At 36.8% G+C, this 25,858-nt stretch overlaps 1 protein-coding gene across 1 annotated transcript in view; it reads right to left on the bottom strand.

Moving 5' to 3' along the window:
- The window catches only part of LOC107847575 (serine/threonine-protein kinase PBS1), a 30,930-nt gene extending 7,324 nt beyond the window's left edge, over positions 1-23,606 (bottom strand). Inside the window, exons 1-3 of the mRNA XM_016691916.2 lie at positions 23,270-23,606; positions 22,965-23,167; positions 7,160-7,349 (exon numbers count right to left, since the gene is read on the bottom strand). Of these exons, the coding sequence (XP_016547402.1) occupies positions 7,160-7,349; positions 22,965-23,167; positions 23,270-23,390 (514 nt within the window). The 5' untranslated portion in view covers positions 23,391-23,606. The remainder of the gene's footprint in view (positions 1-7,159; positions 7,350-22,964; positions 23,168-23,269) is intronic.
- Between the last annotated feature and the right edge of the window lie 2,252 nt (positions 23,607-25,858).

The raw sequence follows: 25,858 nt of genomic DNA, 5'->3' as shown, positions 1-25,858 counted from the left end.
AAATGGTGTAAGTGAAAGGAAAAATAGGTCCATTACGAATATGACTAAGTGTCTTATATTTGAGAAAGGGTTGCCAAAGGCGTTATGGGCCAAAGCTGTCAATACTGTTGTCTATCTCTAGAATAGATTGCCGACGAGAGTCCTTGCAGGAAAGACGCCATATGACGCATGGATTGGATCCAAGCCATCAGTCTCATATCTTAAAGTGTTTGGCTACATATGTTACTCTTACATTCTCGAAGTTAAAAGAAATAAACTTGATCAAAGAGCCGATGTTGGAATATTTGTGGGATATAACAGCACTTCTAAAGGTCATATGATTTTAAATCCTATTTCCTAGCAAATACATGTGAGTAGAAGCGTTAAGTTTGATGAGAATGCTACGTAGGATTGGAAGAAGATGGTTGTTTCTCCTTTACAGATCACTAATCAAGAACAAAGTGTCCAAGAAGAATTAATTTCAAATGAAGAGGATTCTGATGATTCCGCGGTAAGAGGTACCAGATCAATTGAAGATATATCTAGCAGATGCAATGTTGCTATATTGGAGCCAAAAAGTGTAGACAATGCATTGCAAATTCCAGAATGGAGGGCTGCCATGGAGGAGGAGCTCAATGTGATTAACAAGAATGATACATGGGTACTTGTACCTAGACCTCACGACAGGTAGGTTTTTGGAACTAGATGGTGTTCAAGACTAAGTTGAACTCGGATGGCACACTCAACAAGTACAAAGCAAGGCTGGTCTAAAAGGTTATACCCAACAACATGGAATTGATTTTCTTGAAACCTTTGCACCAGTTGCAAGGTTTGATACCATCAGATAGCTTCTTCCAATTGCAGCATACCAAGGGTGGCATGTATTTCAACTGGACGTAAAGTCCACTTTTCTTAACGAGTTTCTTGAAGAGAAAATTTATGTAGAGCAGCTTGAAGGTTTTAGAGGATATGGCGACCTGTTAAGAAAAGCACTTTATGGCTTGAAGCAGGCACCTAGGGCCTGTTATGCTAGTTACTTACTAAATTTGGGGTTCAATAGAAGCTGCAATGAAGCAAACTTGTATATCAGACTTCAAACTAATGACTTTCTCGTAGTTTTCCTCTATGTTGACAATCTGTTAGTGACTGGCAGCAGCACAAAGTCTATCATAGACTTCAAAGAGCAAATGAAGAAGGTTTTTTAAATGAATGACCTGGGAAAGATGACTTATTTCTTTGGAATGGAGGTTAGTCAATCTTCTCAAGGAATTTTTATTGCTCAGATAAAATATGCTACTGAAATATTAAAGAAGTTTTGCCTTGACAAATGCGAACCAGTAAGTACGCCTACAGTTCAAGGAGAGAAACTAACGAAGAAGGATGAATCTGGTTTGGTTGATGCTTCATTTTTTAGAAGTTTGCTTGGTTCTATACTGTATCTATCTGCCACGAGGCCTGATATTATGTACATAACAAGTGTGTTGTCAATGTTTATGCATTCACCAACTGAAATTCACCTCAAAGTAGCAAAAAGAATATTGAAGTACATTCGGGGCACCATTAATTATGGTTTGTTCTAGAACCACATCTATGAAATTCTTGGGGTTCACCTTCACTCTTAGTGACTGGCTTGGGTCACAAGGTGACATGAAAAGCACTTTCCAATATTGTTTCACTCCAGGATCAGGTGTCATTTGTTGGTGCACAAAAAGCATAGGTCTGTGGCTCAATCAACTGCTGAAGCAGAGAACATTGCTGCCTCAGGGGTTGTTAATCAAGCTTTATGGTTGAGAAAAATTTTGAGTTCCTTGGAGTTTCAGCCAAGCAAAGCAACAGAAATCCTTTGTGATAACAAGTCTGCAGTTGCTATGGCAAAGAATCCAGTCTTTCATGGAAAGACTAAACACATTAAAATCATATATCATTCCATCCGTGAAGCTGAAAGAGAGAATGAAGTTCAAATTCTGCATTGCTGTGGTGAAGACCAAATAGCTGATATTTTTACAAAAGCATTACTACAGAAACAGAGATTCGAGTTTCTTAGAGCTAAGCTTGGAGTAACCAGCAACACTTGCATCAAGGAGGTGTGACGAAGGATGCTGATTTTTGGTGTGATGCTAACCGCTATCATCTTGGTCTTGATATTTTGTTGTTATCCGTAGATTATTTTGTTGTGAGTTCTAGATTTTTAGAAGCTAGTTGTGGTGTGTGGTTGTACTTTATTTCAGCACAACTTAAGGAGACAGGTTCCCAGGTTTTGAAGGATATTTCAGACCACGTGTATTATACATTTTGCTGTGTGAATGAAAAATCTGCACTACTACACAGATTTTTTCTCTCCTTTTTCATGTCTGTTTTTTCACTTTCTCTCCTTCAGTATACATAACTTGCACTGAGATTGTACAATATAGAATTCTGCAGGCATTACTTACGGCATAACTGTGTTCAGACTCTTAGGGATGCACAACACTCAGAATAATTAAGTGGACAAACAAAAGGAATATCATAGCTGAGATGACTGATTTTGGATACGTGAACATTTCCCCCCGTTAAATGGTGTCATGACAGTATAAGTCAAATTCTGGTGGGACAAGAAAAGATATTATCGTGCAGTCATGGCAGTTCAGATCTAGGCCCATGTGTGATGAACCATATATTTTGATTGGTATGTGTGAGGAACCATATGCTGGAGTCATAAACAACTCCAGACAGAGATATAAGATTACATATTTACATGGAATATTGGTTACTGTCGACTGCACAATACTACATGTAAATATTTAGGCAGAAAATATACAAAAGCAACAAGAGCAAAAACAGGCCTAGCCATCCTGATGAAATCAACTAGATGCTTAGTGTGATTTCATGGAAAAGATCCCTATAATGAGAGTACTGGCTGCTTGAATTCTTGAAGAATATGGTTTCTTCGAGGCAAGTTATCATTGTCTTTATCATTAGGGGGAACTCCGCAAATTTTGCACAGATTTTTGACTTTTGATATAGTTTTTTTAAAACTTGCACACCTCAACTAATTCCACAGGATACCTGTTACCTCCCACTAGCACAAGTACCGAGTAACTCTGTCCACCAAAGCTTGGACAAACTTTTTATATAGGAACTCAATATTTACCAAAAGTTCCTTTGCTTTTCCTTATCCTGTTGCTAGGAACACCTCATTGTATTTAAGCACCCCTCCTCCCCTTAGCTGCTTAATAGTTCCTTTCTTCGGGTTTCTATTTATTTATGTTTACAGGTAGTGATTCTTCCTTCATTCTATATTGTGACCTATAGACAGGTTTAAGATGTGTACTTAACGAATCACTAGAACATAAGTGTAACACCCCGCAATTCGGGCTAGAATAAAAACCATGACTCTGATGCGTTGATAATCCCAGAGCCTTAAATCCTATGCCAATTTGGCATGTTTATGTAGTATGTGAATCCATTTGAGCATGAATTTAGACCATAGAGGTCCTTCAACTCAAGGACGAGTTGAAACTATTTCGATCGATTAAGTTTTAGTGGACGTTGTAATTTGTGTCAGCTTCCATCGACCATAACTCTCTGTATATGTCGAATTAGAGAGCCTACTATGTGTCAAATGATAGGTCTTCGAGTTAACTTTCCAACGATACCAATTTTGCTAAAATCCGACACCCGAGCAAGAAGTTATGGCCTTTCAAAGTAGTATGCGTCGCCTAACCAATCGTACATGGCCACTAGAAAGCATATGCGATAGCTAGCATATGCGGCGCCTATGTCAATATAGGCGATATCATATGCGGCGCCTATGTAAATAGAGGCGATATCATATGCGACGCCTATATAAATATATGCAATATCATATGCGGCGCCTATGTAAATATATGTGATATCATATGCGGCGCAAATCTTATCGTTTCAAGTGACTTAAACACTCCATTTTGGGGGCAAAATGGTCCTTTTCCCACCCTTATTCAGCCGTAAACACGAAATTCAATCCCCAGTTCTCCAAAATACATCCACATTCATCTAAAAATTCTCAAGAACACTCCCACAGGTTTCAAACTAAAAACCCAAATAAATCAAGACTCAACCGTGGGTTTTCAAAATTGATTAGAGATTCGGAATTCCCAATCCACAGGCTTCAAGAAGCACCCATTATTTTCCAAAATAGAGGTATGCGGGGTTTTCCTAAATTCTCATGGGCATAGAAAATCATGTTTTAGAATGGGGCTTTTGAATCTATGTATATATTCATGTATTAAATGTTTTAACATCATTGTTTTGGTCTTGTGACCTTCCCCAAAGTGATTTGAGAATATGAATGTATGAAACCATGCATTTAAGAATGAATTCTTGTTGAGAGCATGATTTTTGCTGAATTCCCTCTTATTATGAATTTTTCAGATTTCTCATAGCATATGAATTGTTTTGCAATGCATCCTTGAAAAGCACTATATGAAATGATTGAACTCTTGCTATGATTTAAAGGTGGTTTTAAATCACTAAAGAGGGAATCTAGCATGAATGTTTAATGTTCATAATGCATGTAATGAAAGAGTGCATGGATTTGCTAAAGGCACTAGACCACCATATGTTGATGAAGTTTTTGCATGATTTTGACTTGAGTTTCGAAACACGAAATCTTCTATATCAGTTGCATGTTTTTGGTGGTCTAAATTATGCTTTAAATGAAAGATTTAGCTTAATGTATTATGGCTCAGAAATCATGACTTGCAAGTCTTGGTATGACGAACCAATTCAGACCAATGCCATATCAGACTCAGACTAATAGACATTTCAGACTATCATGATTTTAGACATTCAGAATGTTGCATGTATAGAAAAGGTAAAAAATGGGCATACAGAGATTAGGTGGTTCCCTGAAGAGGGCTTGAGTTCAAGCAACTCATTGCCTAAAACCGTGGTTTGCCGACCCGGGTATACTATTATACGCTGACGTAAGTGCCGTGTGGCGTATCAGATTCAGGAACTACAACCCTTGCGGCATACTCGGGTTGGAGGCTTCCCTGTCGAGTCAATGGCGGATTCCATATCGCCCGTGAAATATCAGACTTGTAGGGGATACCACCTAACTCAGAAGTAATACACAGATCAGAGTTTGAGATTTACAGGTAGGTTACATGTTTTCAGAAGGTGCCCATGTGTTTTTCAGAAACTGTTTTATGCATAATGTTTGATGAACATTTTCTCTCACGTATTATATATATATATATATATATATATATATGTTCAATTACTCTATTTTGGATTGCTTCGTATGCCAGTACAATTGTGCTGACCCCCCTTCCTCCCAGGTACTGAGGCGCAGTCTAGGGGTCCAGATCCTCAGTAGAGTCTCCAGACAGGGTTGTCTTAGAGTCAGTTGGTGAGCCTTCTTTGCTTCGGAAGGCCTAGTCATTTAGGTATTTATTTCAGTATGGCTTTTGGTCTGCTGGGGGCCTTGTCCTAGTTATTCAGGTAGTATTTCAGTAGAGATTTCGCAGACTGTTGCAAATTTTTATTAAATATTGTTGGGCATGTTTTCAAGCCTTTAACTGTTTTAAATTGTTGACCATGTTTCCGTATTATTGTGTCGTTTCCGTATTAATTTGATCATATGAATTATGTGCATGATTACCAGATAGACAGAGGGCGTTCCGGGCCTTCGGGTTCGGGAATGCTCGTCACGGCCAGGGCCCCAGTTCGGGTCGTGACAATAAGACATAGAGCTAAACAAAATGCGTAGTTTGCAGAAACACATGCATATTTTTGAGAAAGAAAACAATAGATATATGTATTTGTTTCACATACATATTGTTCCTTTGTTTGGGTTTTTATTTATTGATGTTTACAGGTAGTGGTTCTTCCTTCATTCTATCTTGTGAAATATAGACAGGTTTAAGACGTGTACTGAACAAATAACTAGAGCATAGGAACTACCGGCTGAACCACAAATTCGTAGTTGAGTTCCCATCACTTACATGCAATCATTTAAAACTTCGAGCTGAACAAATGTGTAGTTTGCATAAACACATGCATGTTTTGAGAAGGAAAAAAATAGATATATGCATGTGCTTCACATACATATCATAATAGCAATACCTATATCACTCTCTCCCAGCAGTGGGAAAGCCAAAAAATAATTCTAATGGTGTTCAAACATGGAAAAAGTAAATACAGTACATATTTTGAATTACGGATCCACTGAATAAAAAGATTGAGGAATTTGCTATCACAACCCAGTTTTTTGGAAGCAAAAAGAAAGAGAAAAGAGTTTGGTTTTAATATTACTCCTTCCGTCCCATTTGATGTGGCACACTTTCCTTTTTCGTCTGTTCCAAAAAGAATGGCACCTTTCCTTATTTGGTAGCTATTTAAAGGCACACTTCCTCTTTTACCCTTATTGGTCCCACCTAATTTTGAAGATGGTACTCCTTTTTCTTTCCTTTTTTTACTTTTCTAATAAGGAAAATTTGGTAAACTTCACAAAGTCTGTACTTATTTCTTAAACTCTGTGCCCAGTCAAAAGGTGACACATAAAATGGGACGGAGGGAGTAAATAAATTAATAAAGGAAAAAAATAACTTCAGCAGGACCAATTTTCACATATGGGTGCACTGGAATCTGTTTTTTGAGAAGTTTTGCTAGCACAACGCAATTTTGTTGGGAGCAAACAAGAGACAGAGAGGAGAAAGAATTTGTTTTTAAAAATTAAATAAATAAAAAAATTAAAGTAAAGATAATAATTTGAGTAGGACCAATGATAACATAAGTCTAGAGCAATGAAAAATTCAATTTCACCTGATCAGTGAATTAGTCGAAAGAGTTTTATAGGATTTTCAAATTTTAATTCTTGTAAATTCAATAATCGAAATAAATGGTTCAAGAAAAAGAAAGAGAAACACTAAAATTCGAAATTTGATTTAGAAAAGGAGAAAACTCCTTTTCTAAATCAAATGTCAAGTAACCACCCTTGGGTCATTGTAGCTCTGCCCCTGTCTCTCCCTCCCAAAGAATTGCTCTATTACTATATGGATAGTCCAACAGTTGTCTTTGACAAATAAGCCTTTCTTTTTGGGACAGAAGAAGTAATGCATATACAATATCTTGCTGCATGTTATGGGGAATAAGCCATATGCTACATAAACAGAGAAATACAAATCCGACAAGCAGAATGGCATGCAAAATATGTTACCGTGAAGGTGATCCTCTAGTGATCCCAAAGGCATGAACTCGTAGACAAGAAGCCTCTGCTCCCCGTCAGCACAGTAGCCAATTAAATTCACCAAGTTAGGATGATGAAGAAGACTAAGCATAAGAACCTCCACTAAAAATTCCCTATTCCCCTGAAGCCCATTCCTATCCAACTGCTTAACTGCAACAACCTGGGAAGATCACCAATTATACATCAAAACAAAGTTAACTGAAGGAACAAAAGTTTACAGCAACTACCTGGAAACTAGAAAGTTCAAGATTCTTTACATTTAATGGCTGCAAAATATAAGATAATTCAAACTTTTGGCGAACAAAACCTTGACAATGATTAGAGGCCGGTAAGCTTCAATTTTGTACTTAATAAGCTTAAAGAAGGTACTTCTAGCATTTTAGTCCACTGAGCCAGATGAGATGAATATCTTGCCTCCTTTGTGATTCACTCAGAATGTTCAATTATTCACAACTAATTGCAGATGTTAAAAATGGCATGGAAGAAGCAACTGTCACCTACGTAAACTACTAAACCATTAATCTCTTATTATTTATGTCATGCAGCATTTTACAGTGTTTCTTCATACAAACTATCTTATAGGATTGAGAATAGTTAATGTGAGTTTATGAAAATGCCTTGTTTGAACATTTAGGCCTGAAATTTACCTCATTTTTACAGATCCCTAATTAGCAGTGCTCTTCAAAAGTATAGAAGAAATGATATCAATAATAAGTACAACTACAATGGTGGATTCAAGCGGAATTATTCTATGAACTATGAAAGTTATGATATTCTATAGCACTGTCTTACTAAACCTTCTTACTAATTTACCTACGCTAAGATTCTCTAACTGCCAATGGTAATAATAATATTGTTTAACTACAAGGGAAGTTTCAAATGATAGCAACCCCTTCTTCAATATTGGTGAAGAAATTGACATGATAGTAATAGGAAGGGCTACATCTATAAAAGTAATCACAGTTTATTAATAATTAACATTAGCACGACCTTACATTATTCAGATTTATTGGTTTCTTCTTAAAATAGAACCAAAAGCCCAATACGGAAGCTTTTGCAGTATTATTAGTACTTATGACTTATGAGTTGCTTTCGGATAGTAAACAAAATGCCTTGAAGAACAATAGTGAGTCTTAAGTTACTAATCATGTAGGCCTATGATGTTTTATCTTTTGACTTTTTATTTCATTAGTAGTAAACTGAACCTTACTTCACAAAAATATTATAAGATTAGAATATAGTTACACTAAAAAACAAGGGATAAGAATTCAAAGGTAGTTTGATAAGAATTGGATTACTTGAAAGATGCTAGAGAGGGCTAGAGCCCCACATTAATCAAGGAATGAAGTGGTGGTTTGTTATTATATGGACATCGGCAATCCTCCCCTCATGACCTAGTTTTTATGGTTGGGTTAGATTCAGGTGTGTGGTATCAGAGGCAACTCCATTCCAGTGTGGGCTCCCCATCAACGTTTCACGGTGGCCTGGACATACAGGGGTTGTTAGAGTGGGTCAGAGCCCCACATTGGTTGGGTAATGAACTAACTAATGGTTTGCTTTGGACATGAGTAATCCTCCCCTTATGAGCTAGCTTTAGGGTTGAGTTAAATCTAGGAGTCATATCTTTACAAAACAACAACAACAACAACAACAAACCCAGTGTATTCCCACTTAGTGGGGTCTGGGGGGGGTAAGATGTACGCAGTCCATACCTCTACCTCTGATGAAGTAGAAAGGCTGTTTCCGAAAGACCCCCGGCTCAAGTCACGAGATATCACACAAACACATATCATATCTTTACAAAAGAAAACAAGAAAATAATGCAAAACGAAAAATATGAAGATTAAAGGTAGAAATCTAAAGATATGCAAAATTCGAGAATAAAATCCCCAGATTTCACCATTAAGTTCTAAGAACCATAATTGATCGTAGTATTCAAAAATTAACGAACTAAAGCTACTTATCATATTATTTTGTTGTAATTATTGTTCAAAATGTTTTATAATGCTTTCACTTCTGTTTATTCTTTTTCTGGACTGCTTTGGACTGTTTTTCCTTCGAGCTGAAGGTTATCGAAAACAACCTCTCTACCTCTCAGGGAGGGGTAAGGTCTGTGTACACTCTACAATCCCAGACCTAACTTTGTGAGATTACACTGGGCATGTTGTTTATTGTTAAACCTAAAATGCATATATTTAGTCATATTTGCCCCAAGTTTTAGTATTTTTATCATTTTTTAAGTACAAATTATATTGTTTTGTACTTAATATAGTACTTTAAATGTGTAGAACTGAACCAGTGGGAAGATGGAGATATTCGGAGAAAAAATTGAACAAAATAATTAAAATAAATAAAAGCCTAACAATGCCTTTACGTTGAAGACAAAATGGAAGTTAAATTGAGGTTGGTCTACGTGGCATCAGCAATAAAATAAATTGTCCTTCAAGTCATGCTATATGCGATGACGCGAGTGCACAATGGCGAAAACAACTCTCCGCACTTCAATCTGCCCACGCGACATCGGTCCCGACGCATTACTAGGGCGCCTGATCTATTTCCAAGATTTGCGTAAGATTCTGTTCTTTTAAGCCCGGGTCATTTTGTACTTCTTAAATACATTAATACATTCTAAACACAATTTATAGAGAACCTTTGACCTTTGGGAAATTCAGAGTCACCATGGAGGCCGGAATTTATTGAGTGTTACTTTTTCTTTCTCCATACTATTAGATTTTATATTTCCCTTTGGATGTTTAATTGTTGTTCTTCCATGTCTATGTGGAAGTGAACTTCCTGTTCCAGGGTCTTGGTTCTTTCATGACTATTGTTGTTTAGATACTGATTTCTTCTTCTTGATTTATTGTATTAGTTTATTTATTCAATCATGTGCCTAGTTATTGATTGCTTGATCACTAATTAAATACAACTACGAATCTAGAGTTGAACTTGGGAGAGAAAATTCTAAATTGCATAGATGATTGAATAGAGCTTGCTTCTGAATCCATGGCTGGGAAATGACTTCTCGATTAGGATAGAGATATACCTAACAATCTTGCTTAGTTGAGGGTCGTGCTTAATTCATTCTTGATTAATTCAATACCTTAGGAATATAGGCTTGATGTACCTTGAACAGACAAGTGGTACTGCGGGAGCCAGCTATTCATATGAACTGATCAGGTCAACTGGTAAACTAGATAAATTAAGTTGAATTGATTGAAGAACACAATAGGATTGTTAGATAGCCAATGAACCTAAATCATTTTCATCTCATTGATAACATAAAAATCCGTTCTTTGTTCAGTAATTTCATTATTTGTTTTCTTTTTATTTCAATTAGTCTAGAAACACGATTTTTGAGTTTAATCCTTGTATAGATAATTCGGATAATTTAATTTAGTAAATAGTTAGTCACAATTCCCTATGGATTCGACACTTTGATCTTATCACTTAATTACGTGTACCATCATGCACATGTGTTTGTGCTCATGAGAGCAACAAACATCACATGTCTTCCCAAAAATATCGAACAAAAGATAAGGAAAGAATTGATAATTTGCACCAAATCACACCCCTCTTTAGGCATGCATTCCAGCCCCTTTTCACACTGCATGTTTGGCTCTCTTTTGGGCTCCATGTGGCTTAATGTTCCTCCTCTTGGACTTTGAAATATGTGTATCACATAGTCCACTCTTAGCCATAATTCTTGGACTCTTCTTCTAGGATAAGCATATACTTGGGCTCATTCCTGAACTGTTCTTCAAAATCAACTAGACATAGCACTGAGGAGGAAGCTTCAGTATGTAGCTCAATCCATGGAGCACAGATGTGAGAGAGGAAGAACAGAGTGAAACCGGATCACTGCTTGATAGATTAGCAATGTGTCTATACGAGGCTACTTATAGAGAAGGATAAGAAGAAAAACTCAAACCAAGTACCTGCTGTCAATGAGTTGTTCACCAGCTAACTAATAATAACAAGCATCTAACTAAAACAAGCAGCTAACTAACTCACACTAGCTAATACTAACTGTCTAGTAAATTAACTAGAACTAGAGCTGCTTCAGGTAATAATTAATCTTAACACCCCCCTCAAGTTGGAGGTGTGGAAAACACTGACAACTTGTGCAAAGCAGCAGTGTTTGACCCCAGTGAGTGCCTTGGTTAGAACATCTGCTAGTTGAGAATATGAGGAGATGTGATGAAGAGAAATAAGTCCTGGCTGCAGTGGACTCCTCACAAAATGGCAATCAACCTCTATATGTTGTCCTCTCATGTAAACTAGGTTTCTGGCAATGTGAAGGGCTGACTGACTGTCACAATATACCTCAATTGGTGTTGGTAAGGGAACTAATAATTCACTGAGCAACCTGCTGAGCCAAACCAATTCTCCTGCAACTTTCCTTAATGCTCTATATTCTGCTTCTGCTGAGGACAGGGAGATGGTTTCTTGTTTCTTGGACTTCCAACTAATGGGACTATTTCCCAGCAATACAATGTATCCACTTACTGACTTCCTACGGTCAGGGCAAGCAACCCAGTCAGAGTCACAGTAGCTTTGACGTTGTAGTTGTGATCTTCTGACATGAAAATCCCTAAAGTAGGATCATTTTTGAGGTACCTCAGAAGATGGAAAGCTGCTTTCAGGAGAGGTTCTCTGGGATCCTGCATGAACTGACTCAGATGCTGAACACTGAACACTGAAGGATATGTCCAGTCTTGTGTTAGTGAGAAAGTTCAATTTACCAATGAGTTTTCTGTAATAAGTGGGATCTGAAATGGGTGGCCCAATTTTAGCATGAAGCTTGCCATTTGGATCAAGTGGCGAAGTGCAGCTGCTGAGATATGAGATGTTGTAATCTTGTGGCATGTCCAGTAAAACCTTTCTCTGAGATATGATAAGTCCATCCTCCTTGTAAAGCACTTCCATCCCAAGAAAATAGTGTAATCTGCCCAAATCCTTGATTTTAAACTTTTTATGTAGAAACCTCCTAAACTCCTGAATTTCAGATGTCTGAGTCCCAGTCACAATAATGTCATCCACATACACAGCAACAAAGATAGTTGAGTCTGTAGTCTTCTTGTGGAAAAGTGAGTAATCATTCATAAAATGGGTGTATCCTTTGGAATGTAAAGCCTCAGTGAGCTTATCATACCGCTGTCTACTAGCCTGTTTCAGTCCATAAAGGGATTTGTTTAGCTTACAAGCCATCCCTGTACCATTTACTACCAGACCTGGTGGCACCTCCATGTACCCTTCTTCATGCAAGTCACCATGAAAAAATGCATTGTTGACATCAAGTTGAAAAATAGTCTAACCTTTCTTCACAGTTGCAGCTAATAGGGCCCTTACAGTTGTCATTTTGACAACACGTGAAAAAGTTTCTGTATAGTCAATGCCAGCCTGCTGAGTATATCCCTTAAGCACCAATCTTGCCTTGAACTTCTCAATACTTCCATCAGTTTTATGCTTCACCTTGTACACGCATTTACATCCTATAGCTCTTTTGTCAAGAGGTAAAGGTAGTAAGTCCCAGGTATGATTTGCATGGAGCGCCTCAAATTCTTGTGTCATGGCCAATTGCCATGCAAGATTTGTAGCTGCTTCTTCAAAAGAAGAAGGTTCACTATCACTGGTGATGTTTCTCACAAGTAACTGACTCTCAGGTGCTAAGACATTAGGTGAAATATGGTGATGTTTGGGGAATTGTTGTAAGTGAATGCAACAAAAAGACCCTAGTCATTGAGGTTGTTGGTATATTCTTGGGAATAACATAATCATGTAAATATGCAGGGAGTTTATATGTTTTGGATGGTCATTGTGATGATGGTACTGGCTCAGTTGTGTGTGAATTAATTTGAGGTAGTGGATCATGTGAATTACAAGGTATGGGAATGCAAGGTGTAATCCGTAAATCAGCATGCTGATCAGTTGATGATGTATCCGCTAGTATAGTACTCTCACCTGTCATATTGTTATTAACACTTGGTATTGTTTGATCCCTAGTTTTTGTGTCATTAATATCCATACTAGACAAGTGGTGAAACACAGATGGAAAAGAAGAAACATCAAGAACATGAGCAAAAGGGAAAACACTTTCCTTGAAAATGACATCTCTAGAAATGTGAATTTTCTTAGTGGCCAGATCAAGGACTTTGTACCCTTCGGAACCAAAAGGATACCCTATGAAGACATGAAATGAAGTTCTAGGTCGAAATTTGTCCCTTTGGGATTTTGGAAAGGTGGGATAACAAAGACACCCAAAGGTTCTCATGTGAGAGAAAAGTGGTTTGGTTCCTTACAACAGCTCATATGGACATTTTCCTTTGATATGAGATGTGCGAAGTCTGTTAATGATGTAGGTAGCACACAAAATGCATTCTCCCCTGTACTTTTGTGGCAATTTGGATTGAAAGAGGAGAACTCTAGCTGTTTCTAACAAGTACTTGTGCTTTCTCTCAACCACACCATTTTGTGGTGGTGTCTATGGACAAGTTCTTTCATGGATGATTCCTTTGGATTTTAGGTAGGTTGATGTTTCTGCATTTATAAACTCAAGTCCATTGTCAGTTCTGATGCATTTGACAGTGGTGTTAAATTGATCTGTAACCATGGTTACCAAAGTTTTGATGACCCCTAAAGCATTGCTCTTCCAGGCTAGAAATTGCGTCCATGTACACCTTTACAAGAGTGACAAAATATCTATAGTTGTCATGGTTATTTCTATGGTAGGGCCCCAGAGGTCAATATGTAGTAGTTGAAAGATTCTGGTAGTTGTGGTGTTTGTTTTGTGAGGGGATGGTAGTCTCTCTTGTTTTGCCATGGGACATATGTTACGTAAGGAAGGTTGTTTGGTAGAAAAGGTCTCAGGTATAGAATAGATATCCCTCATTTTCGCAAAGGGTACATGCCCAAGTATATTATGCCATAATACAATCACATCACATCCAGTAGACCTAGATGACATAGAAGGAGACACATAAGTAGAAAATTGCTCTTCGTTCTTCAAAGTAGAATCTTGTACATCAAGTTTATCTGAGCACTTATTCATGTCATGATTACTATTTACAGCAGAATGAGAGTGACATTGTGCTCTATGACTGCAGAAACTAGTAGAAACAAGCTTAAGAGTCAAAATTTGTAATAGAAGGAAAAGTATCTTTCAAAGAACCAACAACATACTGTGTAGTGGAACAACTATTGTTATTCAGGCATTTTTTTTTTGTGAACAAGGTAACATTTGTATTGATGCAGTACTTAGGTAGTACTGAAAACCCATATTTACAAGGAAATAATTACAAAATCTACCAAAAGTGAGTCAGACCTAAATGGTGCTTAAGATATCTAGGATTGCTTCACTGTCACTAGAATACAATTTGGTGCACCAAAAACAGAATAGCAAAATACAGTTAAGCTTAATATTTTGGACAAAATTTCTTCTATCTTCAAAGCATCTATCATTTTTTTCCTTCCAGATGGTCCACCATATACAACAACAACAACAACAACAACAAACCCAGTGTATTCCCACCTAGTGGGGTCTGGAGGGGGTAAGATGTACGCAGTCCATACCTCTACCTCTGAAGAAGTAGAAAGGCTGTTTCCGATAGACCCCCGGCTCAAGACACGAGATACCACACAACACATAGTAAAGCATAGCTATGTGTAGATGGTCCACCATATACATGATGGAATAATCCTTCATCTCTCTCTATTCCCTGCACCACTTCTTCCTGCCTCCTCCCAGCTAAAAAGAGTGTCTGGAATCTTGCTTGACATTGTCAATGCTATGCCTTTGAGATTGATGAAAATCTTCCATAGTTGGTCTGTTATGCTGTATGCAGAAACAGATGGTTAACTGTCTCCAGTTCCTTTTCGCAGAGGAAACATCTAGAGCACAAAGCAATATTTCTTTTGACCAGATTTTCATGTGTTAAAACTGCTTTTTTAGCAAGAAGCCAAGTGAAACAAGATACTTTGTACGGTATCTTGATTTTCCAGATGTGTTTCCAAGGTCAATAATTGAGTTGTGGCTCAATCTGATTCAAGATCTTGTAGCCATAACTAACCTTGTATATTCCACTCGTGTTTTCGTTCCACCATAGGCGGTCGTGTCCCCTGAAATTTTTTCAGCTGATTAAATAGTTCTAGAAGTCTAGGTATCTCCTAGTCATTTAAACATCTTCTGAACCTCAAGTTCCAACCATGTTGTGTCCACATCTCACCTACTGTTCTTTGTCGGTCTAGAGCCAAGACAAACAAATCTGGGAACAGGTCTATGAGGCACCTTGTTCCAATCCATTTGTCTTTCCAAAACTTGGTCCTATTTCCATTAAACACTCTAATGTGAGAATGATCTTTGAGAAAGGGCCAAAAACATCTTATGGACCTCCAGAGACTAATTCCATATAGAGTAGTGACCTCCTTAGAAACCCAATTGTCTTCCTCCCCATATTTGCTCTAAATGACTCTGCCCATAAAGTCTGAGGTTCATGTGAATATCTCCAAAGCAATTTAAGCTTCAAAGCTTTGCTTTGATGCTTCAAATTTCTGATGCCAAGTCCTCCTTGTCTCTTACTTCTGGTGATATCTTTCCATTTGACTAGGTGAGAAGCTCTTTGTTCTTTGTTCTTTTGCCAGAGGAAAGTTCTCCTGATTTTGTCCATCCTTTGAGTGATTCCAGATGGAATTGGGAAAAGGGAAAGCATGTAGGTAGGCAAAGCATCCAAGACAGCATTAATTAAAGTGAGCCTACCCCAGGGACAAGTATTGTGATTTCCACCTTAACAATTTCTTATCACACTTCTCCAAAATAGAATCTCAAATTCCTTTGGACTTTGATTTGGCTCCCAGAGGCATGCCTAAGTAGGTAAATTGCCCACTTCACCTCCTAGAATTGTAGCTAAAAGCGCTATATCAAGTACCTGATTTATGGGATAGATGTGGCTCGTCCTCCAATTGATGTGAAGACCTAAAATAGACAAAATTAGGATCATGCTTAAAAACTTTAATTGCTCCTTTTCTGCTCCACAAAATATTAGAGTATCATCGGCATACTAGAGGTGAGTGATTTTCATTCTTTGATTATTGTTCCTAGCCACTTCAAAACTTTGGACTCATCCATTAGTACTCACCACCTGTATCATGCTATTAAGCCCTTCCATGGCTAAAATGAACAGGAATGTATTCATCTGCCTTTTATAAAGGCCATTTGCTGAGAGTCTGCCAGGTTTCCACCACTTTTTTCAACATTTCTGTCAAGACTTCAGAGATTAGTTTGTAGAAACTCCCTACCAAACTAATTGGTCTAAAATCTTTCAGCTCCTTTGCCCCCTTCTTCTTTGGAATCAAAGCTATGTAAGTAGCATTAAAGCTTTTTGCAAACACTTCCTGTGAGTGGAAGTTGTGCAAAGCTTCCATGATGTCATGCTTCAAAATCTCCTAACACTTGATGTAGAGACCCATCGTGTAACCATCTGGTCCTGAAGCTTTATCTCCTGCACACATCTTGAGGCAGTTATATACTTCCTGCTCTTCAAAGTCACCCGGCAAAAACTCTTTTTCAGCTTTTGTAATGGTTGGACAGTTTCTGATATTCACGGTTGGTCTCCATTCTTCCTGCTCTGTGTATATATTACTGTAAAATTTAGCTATCTCTTCTTTTATTTTTGTTGGTTCCATTATATTTTCCCCTTGCACCACTAGTTTATCAATGTGATTGTACCTCTTGTGGGCATTTGCTACTTGATGAAAAAACTTAGTGTGTTTATCCCTTTCCTTGAGCCATAAGCTCTAGAAGTCTGAAAATTCAACCACTGCAGATGTCCTCGTGTTACAGTTCCTTTTTCAAAATGGAACTTGCAGACATTGATGTCTCCACAGATTGCCCAAGGTCCTTCTACCGGACCTCTCACGGCTCCCAACTCATCCCAAACTAATCTTCTTTCTTCCTTATCGTTTGGTGCATAGATACTCCACTGCAGATGTCCTCATGTTACAGTTCCTTTTTTCAGAATGGAACTTGCAGACATTGATGTCTCCACAGATTGCCCAAGGTCCTTCTACCAGACCTCTCACGGCTCCCAACTCATCCCAAACTAATCTTCTTTCTTCCTTATCGTTTGGTGCATAGATACTAGAAATATGACAAGAGAAATTGTTCAGAATTGAGCCAAATCTGCAAGTTAAGGAGTAAGCACCTATTTGTAACACTTCTCCCTTCCAAACTCGAGAATCCCACAACATGATAATTCCACCTCTAATACCACTAGCTTCTAGACAAGCAAACCTTGTCCATTTTCCTCCCCCAATATGTTTTATATGATCCTGACAGTCTCCCTCTAATTTAGTCTCCTGTAAACATACAATATCTGTCTTCCAGCCTAAAAGTTGGTTTTTGATCACTCTTTTCTTCCCTTGATTGTTTAATCCCCTTACATTCCATGTAATTAGTTTTAGCTTCATTGATCATTCTGAGTATTTCCCTTCCCCTTGACTCTGCCTCCACCACTTTTAAATTTCACATCAAATGTAATCAAATTTGTCAACTCAAGAGAACCATGCTCCTGGTTTTCTTGATTTCTGTAGCATGTTCCATTCTCATCGCTTGCCTACTTCCATTAATTTGCATAAGTAATTCAAGGGTCCCCTTCTCGTGGCCTTTGTAATCAATTCCAAACATCTTGCTGAGTTTTAGCAAGTTTTGTTTAACCCACACAGTAGTTTCCAGCTCCTTCTCCATTAGTGCATAATTTTGTTCTGTTTGCAGCGGTGTCACATCTTTCACTTCCCAGAATTCTCCGTTAATTGTTGAGTTGTTAGAGATTTGTTGTTGTTCCCGATTTGGAACCTCTCCCTGAGAATTTCCTTCCCCCTCGTCATAATTCTCGCCTTTCTTTTTCCCTTGGTATGATTTGCCTGCCGCGATCCGGTGTCGACAGTTGCAGTACTTCAGAAGAATTGATGGACTGTCGTGATGTCGACGTGTGTCATTGACTGCTCTAAGAGTAGCAGATCCCTTTTGTCACAATTGGGCTTTTCCACTATATTGTTATAAATTATTTAGGCTGGATCAAGCCCAATTTTCTAATTGCTGTCAAAATGGCCCAAAGGATGAGACATATCTACCAGAGCAAAACCCTTTTCTTTACATGACCCCACATGAGTTTTAAAATTTGAAATTGTTGGCCCCACGTATCCCTGCATTCTCCAGTCTACAGCTGTCAAACATCCCACAGAGTCTATAACATCATAGAGCTCTATGGACTGTTGGACAAAACTATTGTTTGTACCTCTGGATTCTCCGTCACCGATCGTCGGAAGGTCATTGGAAATTCTTTCAAAAGTCGATTTTCTCTCCACCAATATCGGAATAAGGAATTTCAAACCCTCTTTCACGAGCATAACTTCACTTGGGATATTCCGACCATCCCCCAATACTTCGATCTACGCCACTTCAGATGATTCATTAATTCAGTTTCTTCCCAGTTGCTTTCCAGCCACCACAAAGATCTCTGATTTGTTGGAAAATTTCTCGCGACCACAAGTGAAGAGAAAGCCCAATCGCTCTAATCCAAGTCGTTTTACACTTCTGTAATGCCGAAGTACACCCAATGGTAGGGTTCCACCATTCCAGCTAACCCTTGATTTCTTCCAGGTCCACACACCTTGGAGAGTTTGTTCAGCCATATTCCTGTTGGGGAATTCAAAAAGGAATGAGCTTCCCCATCTCATAGATATTTATCCCAAATATTTTCTTCCAAGTTGCAAATGGAGTAGGCAACTCATGGTTAAACTCGCTGAAACTTCCAATGACGCATCTTCCGAGTAAACCTTTGCAATAATCAAATGAAGCAGAGGTGGAGCCTACTTGTCTTTTGCTCTCAGGGATATTTGGTTGCCATTTACTATCTCCAACTACCTTAGCATAGGGATATTTAGTATCAACCATTCTGTGGGGAATTTTGTAGGCTTTTGGTTGGTTGTAATTAATGAAGTTACTTATCTTGAAAGCAATGTCTCTCCAACCAGTATTAAAGGCTTTTTGCAGAAAAATTACTGCTCTTTCTGCATCTTTAAGGGACAAAATGCTCATAATCTTCCGTGAGCATTAAACTTTCTCGTACCAAAATATTCTGCCAATTGATCCTTCATTCTCCATCTCCTCACAACATTCTTATTGTTGTTTAAAGATTCTTTCAAGACGAAACAAATCCACTCCATCACCTTTTTGCTGAGAGTTATTCTTCTCATCATGTTTCTGCTTTGTTCCACCCAGTCAAACCACACCTGCTCATCCGCTGACCATTTGGTAATATCGAAAGACTTGAAAACAGCATTGAAAAAAATCCTGTTATCCCATGTCTGTATAGAAATGGAAAGAGGGTTCTATCTGTTGTCCTCCTATAATGAAATAAAGGGTCTGATTCTGGTGGAAGAAGCCGGCAAATAGTGTTGTTGAAGTGGGATAAGTTGAAAAATCTAACTGATGGGTGTCACGCGCCGGCGCGTGACGTCGTTGACTGGGGAATTTATATGGCGCGTACTGGCGCGTGAGGGAGTTTTCGTAGGTGGGTTTTCTAGGATTAGGTCGGAAGTGGGTGGTAGTGGCCGTGGTGGGGAAGGATTGAGAGAAGAAGGACGTAAATGAGGGATTCCGGTGATCGGAAGGACCACCGGTAAGGTTTTGGGTTGAAAAAGGGTTTTTTTTTTAAAAAAAAAAAAAGGTTTCATTGGGGATTAGTTCAGAAAGTACAGTCCATCCCTAGCTTCACCAATCTCCAGAGGTCTTTTCATTGGAGGGGCCTGTAGAACACATGAATGTTCAGTGAATGAGACAATGTTGTTAGGCATGGAAGTGGTAAGTGTATTAATGGACACAAGATTATATTTGAAAGAAGGCACAAATAACACTTTGTGCAACACAATAGCTGGTGCAAGTACTACACTATCAATTTGATTTACTTTCACTTTATAACCATTTGGTAACGCAATTAAGAGGGGTAAAGGTAGGTAAGGATATTGGTCATAGAGCTTTTATTAAAGGTCATGTGATTTGATGCTCCTGAGTCTAATATCCAAGAATCAAACTTGTTTTTGAAACACCTGCAAGACAGTTTACCAAAGTCAATGGAAGAAGTACAAACTTTGGTACCTGCAAAGTTCACATTTCCTCCCACAGGATCTGTAGTCTTGTTGTTGCCATTCTCTCCATGAGCTCCTAACTGAAAGTGTTGTAGTAAGTTGACAATATGCTCATACTGCTCTCTAGATAGGTTGATGGTGTGTCCACCCTATGACTTGTTTTGCTCATCCCCTGGTATACACAATGTCTGATGCAGATCCATGTACATCAGCCATAAGGCCTTTTCCTTTATTGGGTGTTCCCTGCTTTTTACGGTAATGACATATCATACAAGGTTTATTCCCACCATAACCAGTGCTTTGACTGTAGTTTGTCCTGAAACTTCCATTTCCACTGATGTACTAGCGCCAGAAGAATAACTTGGCCTAGGGGCTCTTTCTTCCCTATAGCCACTCGTACCAGTGAGTAAAGCAGTGGGCTCCAAAGTCATCATTTTAGTAAATAAGCAATTATCTCCAAACTACCTTGAGACAATTCATTTATTTCTCTTTGCACCTGATAAAGCTTCGCGCCATTTGTTTGGCTGTATTAATCATCTAGCTTTTTCCACAACTCAAAAGAATCACTCACATATTCAACATTGTCTGCAATTTCCTTAGCTAGTGAATTTAGGATCCATGATGTGACCATATCGTCACATCTTTCCCACTGCCTATATCGTAATGTCCCTGGGTCTAGTTTCTTACACTCAACAATGGTGAACCCTAGCTTGTTCTTAACAGCCAAGGCTCTAACAACTCCCCTTCTCCGTGATCTATAACCTGTTCCATCAAAGGGAATAGGTACTAACATTACACCTGGATTGCCAGATGGATGCATGTATAGACGGGAGCTGATATCATCCCCGCAGTACCATTACCAGTGGTACCATTGACTTGCATAGTCGAAGATTCTTCACCCGAAATTGCCAATTCTAAAGAGTTTTGATTTTGATAAAACAACAAAGAGGACAATTGGCACTCGAAATCAGAGACAAAAAGTTCAACTCGGCAATTAATCGAACAAGAAAACAGAGCGATGAATCAAAAAGGAAAAAATATGAACCAAGCAATTGTTGGTATCAAATTACACTGAATTTCATCACCGATATAGCAAATTGAATGAAAAAATTACCGATATTGCAACCTTGGCTCTGATACCTTGTCCAAATCAGCTAGATATAGCTAAGGAGGAAGCTTCAGCATGAAGCTCAATCCATGGGAGCACAGATGTGAGAGAGGAAGAACAGAGAGAAACTGAATAACTGCTTGATTGATTATCAGTGTTTCTATACAAGGCTATTTCTAGAGAAGGAAAAGAAGAAAAACTCTTAACTAACTACCAGTTGTCAATGAGTTGTTCACCAGCTAACTAATCATAACAAGCAGCTAACAAACTCACAATAGCTAATACTAATTGTCTGTTAAATTAACTAGAACTAGAGCTGCTTCAGGTAATAATTAATCTTAATAGTTCTTACATGATAAACATCTTCAAGATTCTCAAACTTCATCCAGGTCCTTTAATGGAAGTCGGTCATCATGGTTGCTATCATATTTTTTCATGATATAACATTTGTGGTACAAGGGACGAGAAATCAAAACGAATTTTGCATGAAAATGTAGGAACATGATTTCACTTGGACTATTATCTGTGGTATATCCAAAACTCTCTGTAAAACAATGTGAACAGTCCAACCTCTCCTCCTTCTCTAAGGTATTTGAATTAATGCATTATTTTCCTCCCAAATTAATTAGGCTATAAAGACAAATTGGTGATATCTGACAATTTAGTTCCACAAGAAAATGATCTATTCAGGATCCCTCAAAATGAAATTGATCCATCTAGGATATGATTCTAGCATTTCAGCATCACAACCCATATCTAGCATAATTTTCATCCCCTTCATAAAGAAATCTTGTCTCTGTCCCTGAGTAGATTAAAAGGAGTCCAGAAATGTAACTCCAGCATATTTCGTTGTTCGAAGATGATGTCTTAAGCTCCTATTGTCTACCAGCTATGATAAGCATCATTAATGGCCTGCTGTACAATTTGATTTCCTGTGTTCTAATTGAAGAAAAAAGAAGAGTTTGAGATCTTTTTTCTGGTTTACTTTTAGCCAGACACAGCCCCTCTATGAACAAGTGTACTTTTAGGTTCGTTCAATGCACACAAGCAGGGGGATTGAGGTGAGTGTTCCACAAGTTTTTAGTTTCTTCGCACGAGAACATAGAAAAGGAAGGCCAAGTTGGATGAAAGAAACTAGCGAACTGATTGCCAAATAGATACAACTATGTGCTATTTTTGAATATCACTATAGAAAACTTGATTCTCTACTATAACTATCTCTCATCATTTCCTAATCATTACCTCTTATGTTCTGCCAACATGAAAATTACCAGCAAAAGAAAACCCCAAATACTTGAAGACTGGAGGTCAGTCTATTGGCTCCTCTGACTATTTCTTCGAATCAAAAGGTTGTAACAATTTCTGCTATAAGAAGTGCCTATGCCAGAGCACGGACTTCATACTGCTAACCAGAACCTACCAATTCCAAGAAGCAGTAGAAGGAAAAGGAAGATGGTCGACAAGGGATGTCATCTGGTTGCTTGATAATCTAGGAGAACTAAAAGAAGTAACATCAAAAGGAATTACCTGACCACTAGGTAGTTGCCCTTTATAGACACGACCAAACCCTCCTTCACCTATAAAAGATTCTGGCCTGAAGTTATTAGTAGCAGCTGCAAGTTCACGGAAAGTGAATGTATGTGCAGCAATCTGAACGTCAGGCGCATCCTTTAGCCCCAAAAATTCTCTTTTTGAACCATTGGTACTTCTTGTTTTGAGTCTGTCTGCTCCTGCAAATAAAAATAGTGGAGATCCATAACTATGACATACATGTGAAGAGAAAAGGGAACAAAGAAAGTGAGATGAGATGAAAAGTACGAATGGACACTAACCTGAAGACAACCTGGATATATTTGAGGGGGCCGTAAGATGGACTTCCTTGCGATCATCTCTATCTTTCTGTGGATTCAGCTTCACCTCCTCTTTTGAATCAAAACAGGAGAAGCAACCCATTTATTTAATTAACCTTCCAAGATCCAATCTTTTCCGAATCCTCCTCCCCAGATAAACCTCTAAATCAGTCAACAGATTTTTCGACCTCAACCTATGGGTTCAGTTTCAAAAAACTTACTTTATGATCTTATTATATCTGAATCTACCAACCTGATCAGTATGAACAACAGTGTTAATAAATGACGCTACCTTCATTTTTAATATTATATGACCCCATTCACTAATTTTTTTTTTTAATATTTATAATGCATGTTTCAAATATGTGGATAAAATTGTTCATAAATTTTTTTATTAAATTCTAAGAAAATAAAAAAGCAACTAATTATATGAAGATTGTATTTAGTTCGACATAAATAATTTATAACTTTATACAAATATAATTATCAAAAGTTTAATATCATACTATTCTCCTTTTCCTCTTCTTTATCTCCCAATATTATACTTGATTGAATAAATTTCTTTAAAAAGTTAGAGTTCCTGTCCTTTTTATTTATTTATTTTTAAAAAAATACTAATTTATTGTAAATCAATGCACTAATCTTTTATTAAAAAAGATGCAATATTTAATGCAAATTATAAGAAAGAGAAAAAAGAATTTGGCTTGCCTTGTAAAGGAATTAAAGGTCAAATCATGATCAAAGTTGACATATAATATTTTTCAACATATTTTATCTATGACAAAAAATTTAACGAAGTGATTTTAAGTATTTTGTACCAATTATTTTTTTTTCTTGAACCAGAGTATAGAGAGGAATATATTATATAAGACATGTTTAAACCATTAAATGTAAAAACGATCTAATAAATACTTCAATTGAGAAAGGAATTTTACCTTTAAAAATTCCCTAAATTTTACTCCCTTCTTCCTTTTTAATTGTTATAGTTTTTCTTTTAAGAGTCAATCGATGTAATTTGAATCAAGATTTTAAAATAATATAATTTTTCATCATATTGATATGAGAAAATTATAATTTATATTACTTTTCATATATTTTTAAAATATTTAAATTTTATTTTTAAAATATCAAATTAATCTTATCTAATTAATTTTAGAAATTACTCAAATTGACTTTCAAAAAATGAATCCTAAGAACTAAAAAGGAATGGTTAGAGTACCAAATGCACATGGAGAACAAGGTAACTTAAGCATTTTAAGCTTTCACACTTAGTTTAAACGAATACGTACCTTTATTTAAATCAATAAGGTGTTAATTTATTTTTCAAATTTACCTTATTAGATAAGTATTTTTAAATATATTTTAGAAAACATATCAAATTAATATTACTATTTAATTAGGAAAAGTTGGTAAATATATTTCTTACTTTTGAGAAGTAGGTAACCTTTTTTATATAACCAACAAATTATATTAAATTAATACTACTATTCTTTTCGTCTTAAAATAGTTGATATGTTTATAAAAAGATTGTTTTAAAATAATTGATATGTTTAAAGGATCTATAGATAATTTTTTTCAATTATATCCTTAGTAATTTATTTCCACAGTAATTGAACAAGATTCATGTAATCAATATTAAAAAGATAACAACGTTATATTAGTCAATTTGCATCCCTTATTAATTTTTTCTTAATAGTTATGCAAAATATATACATCTCAACTATTTTGAAATAAAAGGAGTACATGCCAATTATTCTGAGACGAAGAGAATGTTAATTAAGAATAATTTAGTTAAGATATATTTTAATTTCAAAAGGTAACTGACTTTGTACAAATTAAAAATATCATATTATGAATGACAATAAAGTGAAAAGAAAATTCCTTAAAAATTTGCACTATTTTCGAAGTATTAAAAATATAATATTAATTATTACTAATCATTTTTATTTTAATTACAAGAATAATCAAAAATTAAAAGCAGGGGAGGGGATTGCGAAAGGGCCACCTATAGTGCATAAATCAAACAAAAGTAGTATTATGTGTAAAGCATAAGTTGGCTTTCAAATAATGATAATGCATGGTAAATAATCAATTACAACAACTAACATATAAGCATAAGAGTGGCATAAGAGGTTGTGAGGACTACCAAAGTTATGGATTGCACCTTATAATATATAGTAATATATAATTTTAAAACATTAATTCAAAGTTAAAATTGTAATTTATAGCACTTTTTATGTAGATTTTTAAGAGTAAATTTGATCTAAAATATTAAGTTGGTCTAATTTAATTTTAGCCTCCAAAGTTAGGCAATTTGAATCGTGAAAAATAAAAAAAAATGCGCATAAATCAAAACAAGGGGCAAGAGTAATTACTCTTTCTGTTTATTCTTACTTGACACATTTTGACTTGGGACACCAATTAAAAAATAATACTTGACATGGTTATTTTACCTCATACCCCTATTAATTGGTATTAAGTCGTAAAAATCATTTGAGGAATAAGTAATTAATGTTAAGGGTTATTTGAGTATTGTGCTTTTTTATCTTGATATGTTAAAAAGTGACAATT

The sequence above is a fragment of the Capsicum annuum genome, chromosome 11 (assembly GCF_002878395.1).
Source record: "Capsicum annuum cultivar UCD-10X-F1 chromosome 11, UCD10Xv1.1, whole genome shotgun sequence".
NCBI lineage: Eukaryota > Viridiplantae > Streptophyta > Magnoliopsida > Solanales > Solanaceae > Capsicum > Capsicum annuum.
This window is presented reverse-complemented; position numbering and strand designations above follow the sequence as displayed.